The sequence below is a fragment of the Neoarius graeffei genome, chromosome 1 (genome assembly GCF_027579695.1).
Source record: "Neoarius graeffei isolate fNeoGra1 chromosome 1, fNeoGra1.pri, whole genome shotgun sequence".
Classification (NCBI taxonomy): Eukaryota; Metazoa; Chordata; class Actinopteri; order Siluriformes; family Ariidae; genus Neoarius; species Neoarius graeffei.
The window spans coordinates 16,536,937-16,553,104 of NC_083569.1; the positions used below are offsets into that span (position 1 = coordinate 16,536,937).

Genomic DNA, 16,168 nt, shown 5'->3' on the forward strand with positions numbered 1-16,168 from the left:
ACAGCAGAAAAAAATAAAATAAAATGTGTCTGGAAAAATCCCAAGGGAGTCTAGAGCCAGATTCATGACATCACCTGCGGAACCGCCAGCAGGCTGCGAGAGCTTGCACGGTATCAGTGCACAGCCTGTGTAGACCAAGTTTAGCAGCTAGCGATTTTGCGTTGAAATATGGAATTGTCAAGTTTATTTGTACAGCGCTTTTAACAATAAACATTGTCGCAAAGCAGCTTTACACAATTTGCACGACTTAAAACATGAGCTAATTTTATCCCTAATCTATCCCCAATGAGCAAGCCTGTGGCGACGGTGGCAAGGAAAAACTCCCTCAGACGACATGAGGAAGAAACCTCGAGAGGAACCAGACTCGAAAGGGAACCCACCCTCATTTGGGCAACAACAGACAGCCTGACTATAATATTAACAGTTTTAACAAAAAGTCAGTTTTGTTGATGTTATAAACTCTTCATTGATGGAAACTTGAGTGCAAAGCTGTTCATGACAACTGCAGTCCTAAAGTTAGCAAGTCAACTGTATTCCTTGGCCATAAAAGCATTACTGTAAGAGTCCAGAGCGTCCTCCAAGTGTGACTTTCAACTGTCCTCATGGGGCCGTCCTCCACAGGAGCGATGCAATGAGACTCCAACCAGACACAGGGCACCAGGATGGATCAGGCAGGTCCGAGAAGCAGAAGGGGTCAGCATCTCGATCTCAGGACCAACATGTAACTCGGAGGGACAGATTTGGGGGGAGAGAAAACACAGGTTGTTAGGTATGCCCAATGTCACCTGAATAAGTAGGAACAGTATACATATTGCACTGAGTACAAGCAGGGACTCCGGCAACTAACTATGACAGCATAACTAAAAGGGGAAAGCCTGAAGGTAACACAGGCATGAGGGAGCCCCAGGACATAAAGCAGCCAGCCACTACACTGTCAACAAACTCGAGTGAGCAAGCGAGTGGGGGACTGACAGCATCACTGTCTGAGGACCCTCCAGATCTACACCTTTACCTCATAAACACCATTAACAAAAGGCTTGACTAAACAGATGTTTTCAGCCTAGACTTAAACATTGTCATCTTCAGCTTCTAAACCCATGAATTCATGCATCAATGCTCATCTGTCCATTGTTACATAAATCATATTTTTTCTAGTTACTATTATGTATTTATATATTTCTTCATTTAGAAGAGTACTGGCTACTGTAGGAGAGATTTCATAAGCTACACACGTGGAATCGGCTTAGCAGGGTTGTATATACAACCCCAATTCCAAAAAAGTTGGGACAAAGTACAAATTGTAAATAAAAACGGAATGCAATGATGTGGAAGTTTCAAAATTCCATATTTTATTCAGAATAGAACATAGATGACATATCAAATGTTTAAGCTGAGAAAATGTATCATTTAAAGAGAAAAATTAGGTGATTTTAAATTTCATGACAACGCATCTCAAAAAAGTTGGGACAAGGCCATGTTTACCACTGTGAGACATCCCTTTTTCTCTTTACAACAGTCTGTAAATGTCTGGGTACTGAGGAGACAAGTTGCTCAAGTTTAGTGATAGGAATGTTAACCCATTCTTGTCTATTGTAGGATTCTAGTTGCTCAACTGTCTTAGGTCTTTTTTGTCATAGCTTCCGTTTTATGATGCGCCAAATGTTTTCTGTGGGTGAAAGATCTGGACTGCAGGCTGGCCAGTTCAGTACCCGGACCCTTCTTCTACGCAGTCATGATGCTGTCATTGATGCAGTATGTGGTTTGGCATTGTCATGTTGGAAAATGCAAGGTCTTCCCTGAAAGAGATGTCGTCTGGATCATCGGCGTCGCCAGGGGTATTTTACTGGGGCACGTGCCCCAGTATAGATCTGTAGTGCCCCAGTAAAAAAAAATCCAGTGACGAAACGCTCTGAATTTTAAACTTGGGAATAGCTGCAATTTAATTAATTCATAACGTGGGGTAGGCTAACCGATGCGCGAAGAAGACCATCTACAATGCTTTTACATTGGTAGTTTTGGCTGGCCTCGCGCACACTAAGCAATGTGAAAAAAGTGTGCGCGTGACATGAGTAACATCTTGGTTGCTATGGGGACCGCAGACTCCAGCAGCCCTCAGATGCAATGAAATTCAGAGCAGGGGAAACCATCTCTCCGTGTTTTTCAACTGTTTACAGGTTAGTAGACAGTAATTCCACTGTCATTTTTGTAACGCTGTAGAATTAATATGTGTTGGGACATTGTTTTCGTGTTGTCTTGATTTTTTGTTTGAAACGAAGGGATATTGAAAAGTTTGCATTCATTCCGTCGTCTGCAACGTGGCAAGCCGCGAGCCCACACACACACACACACACACACACAGTGGTGCTTTTAGAGGCTTTTGGATTGTGTTTAGAGATGTTCAATGCTGAAAATGCGTGTGCTTACAAAGATATGTTTGGTGATTTAAAAGGTATCAAGTGTGAATACTGTTGGCCATTAAGTACTCTTGGTTGAGTTTAAAAACTCGGCGGTGTTGTATTGTATGTTAATATGTTCTTTTACAATATTACCAACAGTATAAGTATTACATTGCTATTATCACAAATGTTGCAAATATTCATACTGTTATTATTAAATGATTGACCTGGATTCAGTGTCCTCGTAATCATTTTGAGTTTTACAGCTCTAGTGACTAGTTTTAAGCAGGCCGTTTCTAAATATAAATATCAATATATAAATATATATTACATAAAATATAATATATATTACATAAAATGTAATATATATTATATAAAAAATATAAATATAGTGCAAAATTTTTTGCTCGCGCGCTTCGCGCGCTCGCATACATTTCCTGTGCCCCTTTTGTGCCCCAGTATGGTCTTGGGTCTAGTGACGCCCCTGGTCTGGATGGGAGCATATGTTGCTCTAGAACCTGGATATACCTTTCAGCATTGATGGTGTCTTTCCAGATGTGTAAGCTGCTCATGCCACACGCACTAATGCAACCCCATACCATCAGAGATGCAGGCTTCTGAACTGAGCGCTGATAACAACTTGGGTTGTCCTCCTCCTCTTTAGTCCGAATGACACGGCGTCCCTGATTTCTATAAAGAACTTCAAATTTTGATTCGTCTGACCACAGAACAGTTTTCCACTTTGCCACAGTCCATTTTAAATGAGCCTTGGCCCAGAGAAGACGTCTGCACTTCTGGATCATGTTTAGATACGGCTTCTTCTTTGAACTATAGAGTTTTAGCTGGCAACGACGGATGGCATGGTGAATTGTGTTCACAGATAATGTTCTCTGGAAATATTCCTGAGCCCATTTTGTGATTTCCAATACAGAAGCATGCCTGTATGTGATGCAGTGCCGTCTAAGGGCCCGAAGATCATGGGCACCCAGTATGGTTTTCCAGCCTTGACCCTTACGCACAGAGATTCTTCCAGATTCTCTGAATCTTTTGATGATGATATGCACTGTAGATTATGTGTTCAAACTCTTTTGCAATTTTACACTGTCGAACTCCTTTCTGATATTGCTCCACTATTTGTCGGCGCAGAATTAGGGGGATTAGTGATCCTCTTTACTTCTGAGCAGGCCCGCTGACAGGGGGGGGACAAACGGGTATGTTGTCCCGGGCCCAGGAATGGGGGGGCCCAGAACTGCGCTCATGAAGTTGCGAATATTTTATTTCATTTCAAAATGTGTTGATTTGGGGGAGAAATGTGCTATATTTGCATTCAATAAATGATTTCTAGATCTTTTGCCTTTATTATCTTTGAAAAAGGCATCAAGAACCCCCTACCACCCCTAATGCAAAAATGGTTTGGTCTGACTCTTTGATTAAGGGAAAAAAAACGACATCGTTCGATCATAGCGCTTCGACAATCAGCGTGCGTGCCATTTGCCAACATGCACAAGTCAGGAGCACAGAAAAGAAAAGAGAAAAAGAGAGGAAGAAACCAAGAGACTCAGGGGCTCACTGCATAAATATTTTTAAAAAGATTCTGATGATGCAGCAGGTACTAGCAAAGGCAGTGGGGCAGCTGAGCCAGGTAAGACACAGCCAACTTTTTCCAGCCCTGTAAAGTAACCCCAACCAAGGCACGCGTGGCACGCAATTCATGTTACAAACGAGGGGAGAGCAAGTCACACTGAACACCATATCAAACGCATAGGGCATTGAATCATTTCATAACCACAACGGCTTAATAACATTGTGTTTCATATATCTGATTGAAGCTAAGAATATTCACATTAGCCCGCAATCATATCCCGCCGTTTCTCGAGCGGTGTGTTGTTCTCTGCTTTTCACACTGGACAGTACGCACGCACAGTATACTTATGTGGCAGCGGGGGCGTGGTCAAGCGCCGGTCTGTGACAGGAGGGCGGAGTCACTACACCTGACGTTAATTAACCTGTTTGTGTGTCTCTTCCCAGTGACCGCGCCCTATTTAAAGAGGGAGAGCAGAGTCTCTCTGCCCCGAACCCGATGCCGGGTGTGTGTGGCTGTCTGTGTGTTTGATTAAAGTGTTCGCTGAAAAGTGTGACAATAAAACAGTTATCAACCTGAGCTCTGTCCTGCCATCTTCGGTGCTCCGCCCATACACGAGAACTGCCACAACTATGTTCGCCCCCAGCCCTGCCCGAAATCCCCCGTCCATCGCTGCTCCTTCAAGAGCACCCCAATCGCGTGATTATAGTAGACTATCCACGAGTTTAGGAAGGCATTGCGGGGGCTGTCGCATGCAGGCTTGGGGCGTAACGGAATACATTTAATGGCGTTCGGTTAAAGGATACAAAATAACAGTAACCGCTTATTCCGTTACAGTACAGGGGGGAAAGATTCAGTGAAATTGGGGATTACTTCACAGGATCACAATGTGTGTGAGGTTGCTGGTTTTGGGCTTTTTTAACCCTGTCATTTAAGGGTTGGAGTGAGTAGAGACTGGGATAAGAGAGGTGGGTGTGTGTGTGGGTTGGCCCGGGGGGGTTGTTGGGGGGGGGCCCATTCAGAGCATTTTGTCCCGGGCCCAGCCAAAGCTGTCAGCGGCCCTGCTTCTGAGAGCCGCTGCCCCTCCAAGATGCTCTTTTTATACCCAGTCATGTTAATGACCTATTGCCAGTTGACCTAATGAGTTGCAATTTGGTCCTCCAGCTGTTCCGTTTTTGTACCTTTAACTTTTCCAGCCTCTTATTGCCCCTGTCCCAACTTTTTTGAGATGTGTTGCTGTCATGAAATTTCAAATGAGCCAATATTTGGCATGAAATTTCAAAATGTCTCACTTTCGACATTTGATATGTTGTCTATGTTCTATTGTGAATACAATATCAGTTTTTGAGATTTGTAAATTATTGCATTCCGTTTTTATTTACAATTTGTACTTTGTCCCAACTTTTTTGGAATTGGGGTTGTACATTTAATGTGTTTGACGAGTCCCAAGATCTCAAGCCCTGACATGCATATCCCTTGATACATGTGAAGTAAAATGTGACCTTGGGCACTGTGGAAGACGGCTGCCTCTCCAGTAGCTCTGTAGTTTTTAGCTCTTTAAACCTTTTTTTCCCCACCTTTTTACTTTTCTGCTCTTCTTATAAAGACAGTGGTTTTTTTTCTTCATATCCCATGGATATTTTTAACTTTAACACACAACCAGGAGCCAGTTTTCTCACTTATTCGAGAGAGGAGCTGCTGGCCCTGAAAACAATGGGACGAGCCAGGATATGACGCCCCATCCCGGCCGAGCTGAGGAGGAAACCCAGGGGCTACAAAGCTGGGGCTAAGCTAAAGGCTAGGCTAACAGACAACTGGCGGCGCTACAAACCATCCATTCCCTCTGTTATCATGGGGAATGTGAACTTGCTGCCGAATAAAGTCGACAAGCTATCTGCACTGAACAACCAGTGGATTTACCAGGAGAGAAGCTTATTTATTTTTACGGAGACATGCCTAACACACCTTGTACCGGATGCTAACGTGGACCTGCGGGGATTCACTGCTGTGAGAGCCGACAGAGACGCTAAAGCATGCGGGAAAGGCAAAGGTGGGGGACTCATCATTTATGTGAACAACCGCTGGTGTAACCCAGGACATTTCTCCGTAAAGACAGTCTTATGTTGCCCAGACTTGGAGCTGCTAGCATCACCATCTGTGTTTACATCCCTCCGAGGGCAGCCGCTGCATGTAAGGGGATTTACTCTGTCACAGCAAGGCTGCAGACACAGCACCCTGAGGCATTTATCATTATTTCTGGGGACTTTAAACACACTACTTTGGACTCTACTTTGGCTGCTTTTTACCAGGCTGTGGACTGTATCTTTTTAATTTCCCTGAAGGAACCCTCCCAAAGGGATCGGTAAAGTTCTATCTAATCTAATCTAAGTAAGTGTATTATCGCCTAGCGCTTTTGTGGTGTTTACTTTTGTGTGTCAATAAATAACATTATCTGTGTACCACACACAGGAACACCTAATTTAGAGTATAGTCTCTCTCATTTCTTACCCTGGCAAAAATCAACTTGTGAATCACCGATTTTCTTGGTCTTTTTCTCGGCTCTGCTTTGGTCCTCGGCTTCCGGGAGCCTCACACGAAGCGCTCCCATTTCTCTCTCATTTGTCCGGTCTTTTGGAAAACGAGGAGTACTAATCCCATCAAGATTGGTGTTGCTACACCCTCCTCCGATACATCTGTTAACCATTTTACATGATAACGTTGAAGAAATTTGCAGAAAACCACCAGGTCGTTTTTCTCATAAACAAACCAGCGCTGACGTAAGATTCAGAAGGAGGCATCCCGCACGTGACGTCACAAAAATCAGTGTTTGCCGGGAAATCCAAATGCCAAGTTTTTTCAGAGGTGGACCAATTCGCCTCAAATGGCTTGATTTCAACTGAATTTTTCTGGTATTGCGCAAGGTAAAAAAAATTACACAAAATGCAAAATGTGACACACATTTGACTAAAGTTTAATATAAAATAGGAGAATTACATTGAGCTTGCTCCTGAATTTACCCGTGATTATGCATTTTAAAATGAGATTTCATTTTAAGTCTTTCATTTTATTTGTCTTGTGAACAGCTTTCCCCATCTGAGCTCTGGATCTTTCCAGCTCCTTCAAGTTACTCTTGGCCTCCCTTCATTGTTTCTCTAACCATTTTTTACACAGATATTACGCAATATTGTCATTAAGAAGATATTCTTAATGTTGTCTTTGGTTGTTTACACTGAACCAAACAAAGACGGCATAAAGCTGCACCAGTGTGTGTTTTTACATAGCATTCCGGAACTATAGGCATGATGTTTAACACAATGTAGTGTTAGCATCTAGGATGACACATTAATGTCCTATGTGTCAGAAGTACATATCCCCTGATCATACTGCCGTTGCTTTGAAAACAATAATGGTGGGTGAACTGAGTGTTTAGGTGCTGGTTGTGCACGTTTATACCGTTCCGGTTCCAGGCGCTGCGCTGTTGCTGCCCTGCTGTCGTTCGCGTTTGGCACTGTGTGTGTTCTGTTTGTTTGTTTATTTATTTACTCGTCAGTCATTGTTGGATGGATGTGATTAATCTTGCATGTAGTTCGCACTAAAGCTACAATGGACTTCGCATATTTGTGTGCGATTGGACTGCTTGCAGTGTTTTTAAACACTTGCTTCACCCGTGGCCACTTCCATGACCGTGTTGGCGTGGCAGGTGCAACACAATACAGCAGGGAATTCCTTCTCCTGTTGTGCGATCATATGCATACGGATCACAAACTCATTGTCAACTCCATACCAAACTACCTCAGAAGAAATCCAAAGAAATGTACTATCCGGACGAGACACAAACGGGGATCTAAAGGGGGCATTCGGCAGAAACTCAGAAGACTGAGAAACAAACTTCCTCTTCCCATCACCCTGCTGATCAACGCCCAGTCCCTGAGAGCAAAAACGGACGAGCTGACAGCGAATGTCCGGTACCTGCACGAGTATCGGAGCGCCTGCATCCTGGCCATCACAGAGACGTGGCTGGACAGCAGCATCTCTGACAGCGGGGTGGGAACCCCTGGATTTTCCGTGTTCCGCACTGACCGGGACCCTTCAACTACCGGGAAGATCAGAGGGGGTGGTGTCTGTCTGCTCATTCGGGACGAGTGGTGTAGGACTGTGGTGGTGAGAGAGAGCCTTTGCACTCCCGATATTGAACTGCTTTGTGTCTCTCTGCGACCCCCATATCTTCCAAGAGAGTTTCCCCAGATCTTTTACACCGTTGCATACATTCATCCCAAAGCGAGCGCCGATAGGGCCTTAGATGCTATTTTTAATCTCACTCAGAAGATTGAATCCCTTTCTCCTGACGCCCTGAAATTTTTTCTTGGAGATATCAATAACTGTCCACTGAAAGTGCTTACGCACATATTATCAATACGTGGACTGTCCCTCTAGAAAAAAAGCATTTCTTGACCTGTGCTATGGAACTGTCAAAAATGCCTACCTTTCATCCCTGCTCCCGCCACTAGGGGCATCAGATCATAGTGTTGTTTATCTTCGCCCTGTTTCCCAGAGACTTTTGGAAAGAGAAAAGCCCCAGAAAAAATCAGTGAAAATGTGGGACAGTGAGAGTATAATGACCCTACAAGGATGTTTTGAGTGCACAGATTGGGACGTTTTTAATTGTGACGATATAAATGAACAGGTAGAAGCAATATCTGACTACATCAATTTTTGCACAGACTCTATCATACCCACAAAAAACAAAAAAGTGTTTCCCAACGACAAACCGTGGGTGTCCAACAAACTAAAGCACCTTATAATGGAAAAGAAAAAAGCACACCTGGCTCATGATGACATGGGCAGGAGGGACATACAGAGACAAATTAAAAGACAAATACAGTTGGATAAACACAGTTATAGACAAAAGATTGAAGCTACCCTGGAGTCAGGCAACTCCCGGGAAGCATGGCAGGGAATTAAGATCATGACCGATGTCCCACATAAGGGCAGGGGAAAATCCTCTCTGGACTGGAACAATTGCTCAGACATGCTTGGAGGTGAGGGCAGAGAGGGTGTTAACCAACTGAACAACAACTTCTGCCGCTTTGATAGCGGCAACAATGATACCGGCGGCACCCCACCACTGCCCTCTCCCCCCTCTGCATCTGAGTGGAATATCAGGCAATTTGATGTTCTTAGGATGTTTAGGCATACTAACCCTAGGAAAAGCCCTGGTCCAGACAACATCTGTGGCAGTGTTTTTAAAGAACTGTGCCGAACAACTGGCCCCTGTTTTTACTGACATTTTTAATTCGTCTCTCAACCTCTGTAAAGTCCCTATTCTGTGGAAGACTTCTACAATTGTACCTCTTCCAAAAAAGCCCAGACCTTCAGAACCCAATGACTTCTGGCCAATAGCACTGACATCCCTGGTCATGAAGTGCTTGGAGCGTCTGGTAAAGCAGCACATTGTGTCCCAAACCTACAAGCTCATGGACCCCCTGCAGTTTGCATATCAAGCCTCCAGGGGGGTGGAGGATGCCATTTTAACATTAATGCACCTTTTGCACATGCACCTTGAAAAACCTAAGGCCCATGCAAAGATTTTATTTGTGGACTTTTCCTCTGCTTTTAACACTATGCTACCAAAGACTCTTGCAGGGATACTTGCTAATGATTTTAACCTCAAGGCTGGTCTTATTTGTTGGATTATGGACTTCCTGACCGGTAGAGCTCAGCGCGTCAGAGTTGGCTCTTTCCTCTCTGACACTATGACTACATCCATGGGCTCCCCACAAGGTTGTGTCTTATCTCCCTTACTTTTTATTTTATACACAAATGCATGCACTAGCACTTTCCCCAACAGACATTTTATCAAATATGCAGATGATACAGCTCTAGTGAGCCTCCTAGAGGATGGAGAAAGTGATCATGGCCCAGTTTTAGATTTCTTTTTAGCGTGGTGTAAAAGGTCAAGCCTGATTTTAAACACAAAGAAGACAAAAAAAATGTCTATTGATTTTAGAAGGTCACACTCATCCTCTGCCACAGTTGTGATGGGAGAGACCATTCAGACTGTCTCCACTTATAAATACCTGGGTGTCGTACTTGACAATAAGCTGAAATGGGACTCATGGACTGATTTACTGCATACCAAGACACAGCAAAGAATGTACTTCTTAAAGAAACTGCTTGTTTTTAAGGTTGATAAAAAGATGCTTCACATGTTTTATACTGCTTTTATTGAAAGTGTTTTAACCTTCTGTATTACTTGCTGGTTTGGCAATGCCACTGAGGCACAGAAAAAGGTGGTCAGAAAGACAGTCTCTACTGCCAGCAAGCTTCTTGGGATCACTCTGCCAAGTATGGAAAGTATTTATAGAGACAGACTTGTTAAAAAGGCTGATAACATTATTGAACAATACACACACCCGCTGTCCTCTTCATTTCAACTCCTGCCATCTGGACGTCGGTTTTGTCCCCCCTTGCTGTCCAAAAACAGGTCAAGGTTTTCTTTTGTACCCCAAGCGATAAAAGCCCTAAACGAGGCCAAGTGGTAATTCAGTCAACCAATGTAGTATTAGTGTGTGAATAGCAATTTTCTGTGTATGTGTTTTTTCTGTTGTTTTGTATGCCTGTCTGTGTCTCATGTCTTGTGCCAGCGACTGTACAGCAAACACAATTGCCCCATGGGGATCAATAAAGTTCTAACTAACTAACTAACTCCTTCAAATGCAAATAAAGTTGCTGAGCAATGTTCTTGTGTGATCAGGAATATGTTGAAAGAGAATTTGAAGAGAAGTGGGAAGCAGTTTGAGGCAGAAAAGCATGCAGACTTTAGATGGAGACATTTCAGTTTGTGCTGGACTCTGAAAGAAGAATATCAACGTCAGAAACATCACACCCCTTTTTTGCAATTCTGGCTTGTCCCTTTACCAAAGATGTCGGTTCCGGCTCTATTACTATCAAGTGTTCTGGCTCAGAATTTCAGGTCCAACTTGAACAGGCTGTGTAGAAGGGGCTTCTGACCAATCTCTTCTTTACCATAAAATAGTCACCAAATTTTGGTTTTTGACCTCCTCTAACCCTCCAAAGATGTGGTTGTGCCGTATTCCGTTGTACATACCATGCATCCACAGATAGATGATGCTCTTTATTAAAGTACTTTTTCAGTAACTGGAAATATGTAGGGCGGCATAGTTACGTACATGGTTAGCACTGTCGCCTCACAGTCAGAAGGTTCTGGGTCCCCTGCTGATTGGCTTGGGGACTTTTTTTGTGGAGTTTGCATGTTCTTGTGCCTGTGTGGGTTTCCTCTAGGTACTCTGGTTTTCTCCCACAGTTCAAAGACATGCAGGTTGGGTCAACTGACAACTCTAATGCCTCTTTTCCACTACCAACACGGCTGAGTCGGGCTGAGCCGTGCCGTGCTGAGTGGGGCTGTTGGAGTTGCATTTCGACTACAACCGCGCTGAACCGTGCTGGCTGGAAGTGGGTGGACACATTGGGTGGAGTTAGCGAAAGTGGGTGGACGTCACGTGATGTCGTTCGGCGGCGCAAGCAGTGACATCAGTGACCTTTTAAGCGGTAGTCTCACAACCCGGAGAGTAAACAATAAACATGGAGGACATGGAGTCGTTAGTGTTGCTGGTCTTGGTGCTGTGGCTTGTTGTCACCGACAATGCCAACAGATACTGGCAAGAGCGTATAGATGAGGCGAGGCGCATAAGGCTTCATAATTCTCGTAATTCTCCTTTACGGTTTACGTAATTCTCCTTTAGGGTTTACGGTGTTGACAGATCCCAGTGTGCTCGCTGGGCGTGTGTGGGCGTGTGAGGACACTCCTCCTCACCAATCAGTGCACAGGGGAGTGTCTGCTCACGCCCCTAGCCTCACTCAGCTCGGTTTGGCTCGCTTCAGCCCCACTCCAAAACCGTGCGAGTTTTGGGGGCTAAGCAGGGCTGAAGCGAGCTGAGTCGTGCTGTTCTTAGATAGTCGAAACGCGAGCCGTGTCGGGCTGAAGCGAGCTGAAGTGAGCTGAAAAAGGGTAGTAGAAAAGCAAAATATTGCCCGTGTGTGTGAATGAGTGTGTGAATGGTTGTTCGTCTTGGTGTTAGCCCTGTAATAGATTGGCGACCTGCCCAGTGTTAGCTGGGATTGGCTTCAACTCACCAGCGACCCTGACTGATAAGTGGTATAAATAACGGATGGATGGAAGTATGTAATGTATATTTCAGCTTTGTGAACTATTAAAAGGAATCCACCAGGCTTTGTCTTTTCTCAAATGTCTCAAATGTGCTGCATCACCATCCACCTTAAGTGGATCTCCACAGATCAATCCAAAAACATGAACACACCAAACTCTTCTAAAAGCTGCATTAGCACTTGTTCAGAGACCACACGAACTTCAGAGGCTTGAGCTGTGTTCCTCTCATGCTCACTACTGAGCAACTGCAAGTTGCACTATACATCCGGGCAGCAAAAGCTAGTATTTATTTTAATTTTTGTTTCCAAAGTATTGTGTTTTTTTTTTTTTTTTTTTAAACTGTGTTGTAGCTACAAAAACGGTTTGGTCAAAATCAGCATTCTTTTAAAGACAGGGAATCTCTCACACACCACCACAAACCTCCCTTTTGTCTTTACTTGCTTTCTTTTATCTTTGCATGCAATCTTATTCTGTGCTTTCTTAGTCTGTGATCTCCATTTTTGTCAAGGAAAAAAGATTCAAACTCTAACTTTTATTCCCATTAATGTTACTGTGCTATTATTTCTATTGCCAGCCATCTACCATGTTTGGCCTCAAACTCCATGCCATATTTTTTATCCCCATTGGCTGTCACTGTTAACATAAACACTGCTTTAACCAATAATCTTAAATGCAGATAATCTTTCAGTATATTTATCATAATCAATACAGATATTTATCATCTGTAAAGAATTGCATTTCCCTGTACTGAATACTAGAGTGCATATTGCATATGTAAAATGGAATTAGACACCAAACAAAACGGTGTTGAAATAAGGCATAAAGCAAAGCTTACAGGCACTCTTGCGTGCTCCCCAACCCTCTTTCATGTGCACACACACGTCCTGCTCCTTTCCTTTCTCCCTCTCACACATGCAACTCATTGTCTGTGCCTATTTAAAATTAAAAACTAAAATGGGAATATTCTATGAGGCTGATTAGCTCATCAGTCTGAATATTTTATGTGACTGATTCATTCATTTTGCAGTTTATGCAACTACACTCAGCATCTACTTTATTAGGAACAGCTGTACATCTGAACATTTATGCAGTTATCTAATCAGTCAGTCATGTGCCAGTGCAAAACATCATGCAGTTACATGTCAACAGTTCCAGTTAATGTTCACCTCAAACATCATAATAAAGAAAAAGTATGATCTCTCTGACTTTGATGACATTAGGTTCCACTCCTGTCAGCCAAGAACAGGAATCTGAAGCCATCATGGGCACAGGCTTTCCCAAACAGGGCAGAAAAAAAAAAATCACCTGGTCATTGTTCAGTCTTCAGCTGTCTAGTTTCCATGAGTCTTCTAGTTTCTATGAGCCTGTGACCTGATGTGGTCTTCTGCTTTTGTAGCCTATTCACCTCAAGGTTTGATGTATTGTACTTCTGAAATGCTTTTCTGCTTGCCATTGTTGAAAAGTGTGTATGAATTACTATAGGCTTCATGTCAACTCAGACCAGGATCCTATCCTGGGATAACCAATCTGGTGATCATCTCTGATCTCTCTCTCTCTCAAGGTGTTTCATCCTGCAGACCCACTGCACACAGAATGTTTCTTCTTCTTAGTTTGCATCATTCCATGTAAACTCGAGAGACTGTTGTTGTATGTGTGAAAGTTCTAGTAGGTCAGTAGTTTCTGAAATACTTTAAACCAGCCTTTCTGGCACCAAAAACCGTATGAGGCCAGTCACAGGGATCACATTTTTTCCCATTCTGATGTTTGATGTGAACTTTAACTAACTAAAGCTCTTGCCCCGTATCTGCATGATGTTATGCATTGTGCTGCTGCTGCATGATTGGATGACTGTATGGGTGTTCCTATTAAAGTGGATGGTGAGTGTCAACTGTGGTGTTGTGAGGCCTGTATGGGCTCAGGCTCACCCAAACTGGGCAGAAAAAAAAATCACCTCAAGTATGGTAACTTTTATTATTACACTTGAACATTATAATAAATAATTACTATAATATTCTTATTTTATTTATATCATCATCTTATGTATTTTATCTTATGTATTTGGTTACATTACATATTTTGAGTCTGGGTGTGTCATGAATGCAGCATGTGAAATTCACAACTTTGAAATCACCACATTGCATCATGGGATGCAGTAGGCAGCGAAGTGAGCTCTGGCTGTATATTGGAAATTTCCACCAGAGTAGTATATCATCTGGGTCACTGTCATGTAGTGCAAATGTTTTATTTTTCATGACTTGCTACTTTTCCTCCTAGCATTATTATATGAGCACTATCCAGTAAGAGTTTCAGACACAGCCCAAGTTTCCATTTTAACCAGAGTTTGTCCATACTGACTCCATTAGATGGAAACAGAAGTCTATTTTTATTTTACATGCCGACTCTTTTTCTTACTACCATGAGTGCAGCCAGTAGTTACATTACAAAATGCTTGAATGGTAATTATATTTATTTTCTGGATATCCAGAAAAAAACAAGTATATTCTGTTTATTAACTGTCCCACAATTGGATGCCACAATAACACACATATTTCTGTTTAAGATATTTTGTACATTAATGTAGAATCTTTTAACTGTAATGATTACTATCCCTTGAATTACCATGAAAATTGCAAATATGCAATTTGGCATGATGTCAACTGCACATTCCAAATTCTGTTTCTCCATCTGCACTTAAGGTAAAGGACCGGCCTCCCAACATTTTTGAGTGTCAGTTGAGGCTGTGGACACAGTGGTTTGATACATGGACTGAAGAGGAAAGGAATGCCTTCTTGACCAGCCTGGAAGAGAAAGATCCAGTTTTTGTTGCACAGTTCTACAAAGGCCTAGCTAGTACTGCAGGAAGGGATTGATGGTCTTGAATCAGTAATTTTTTCAATCATGTTTCAATCATGCCACGATCTTGAACAGTGCATTCAACCCTACCCTTTCTCTTGGATAAGGAAATCTTTTGTAAAAGTATCTCAATTTGTTATCAGTAGGCAAGGTGATCACCTGAAAGACACACCAGAATGGCATTTCTTGCCATTTCCCTCCGAAGGAATGCCCTATCTAAGAGGAAGGACAGGGTTGAATGTGCTGTTATAGATGATGCCATGAATGAATATTGACTGTAATTTAACTGATCATAAATGTAATCCTAAACTATGATGTCAAAAATATGATTAGAGTGAAAGTGTTGCTGATTTCATACATGAGAACAAAAAAACCTAAATGTCACATGCCAAACGTATGATTGGGAAACTGTCTGCAAGGTTTATATCTGCTTAATGAGAGGAATTGTTTTTTAGTTTGCATTTCATTAGAATACTGATGTACGCACTCCTCATAAACTGTATGGTAGTATTTATTTATAGATTTTTGCTTTCATCTTGTAAATTGATACCATTCTTTTCATGTTACTATTTCTAAATTCTATTATGCCACTGATGTGGTGCAGTGGTTCACATTCTCGCCTCACAGCAAGCAAGTTCTGGGTTCAAACCTACTGGTTGGCTGGGGCCTTTCTGTGTGGAGTTTGCATGTTTTCCCTGTGCCTGGGTTTCCTTCCACAGTCCAAAGACATGTGGATTAGGTCAACTAGCTACTCTAAATGGCCCCTAGGTGTGAGTGTGAATGGCTGTTTGTCTCTGTGTTATCCCTGCAATAGACTGGTGACTTGCCCAGGGTATACCCTGTCCAATGTCAGCTGGGATTGGCTCCAGCTTCCCCAGCAACCCTGACAAAAAATAGGTGGTGTAGAATCTACACCACCAATTTTTTGTCAGGGTTGCTGGGGAAGCTGGAGCCAATCCCAGCTGACATTGGACAGGGTATACCCTGGGCAAGTCACCAGTCTATTGCAGGGATAACACACATTATCTACACTGTAGATAATGGATGGATGGATGAATGAATGAACGAACTTGTAAAATGGGTGAATGACTGTAAAATCTGTTTTCAGTTATAAGTTTCTTGTGTACATCTCTCAGCTAATCACTTATG

At 42.8% G+C, this 16,168-nt stretch overlaps 1 protein-coding gene across 1 annotated transcript in view; it reads left to right on the forward strand.

Moving 5' to 3' along the window:
• The window catches only part of c1h14orf119 (chromosome 1 C14orf119 homolog), a 62,107-nt gene extending 46,249 nt beyond the window's left edge, over positions 1-15,858 (forward strand). Inside the window, exon 4 of the mRNA XM_060930035.1 lies at positions 14,863-15,858. Within this exon, the coding sequence (XP_060786018.1) occupies positions 14,863-15,036 (174 nt within the window). The 3' untranslated portion in view covers positions 15,037-15,858. The remainder of the gene's footprint in view (positions 1-14,862) is intronic.
• Positions 15,859-16,168: the final 310 nt, after the last annotated feature.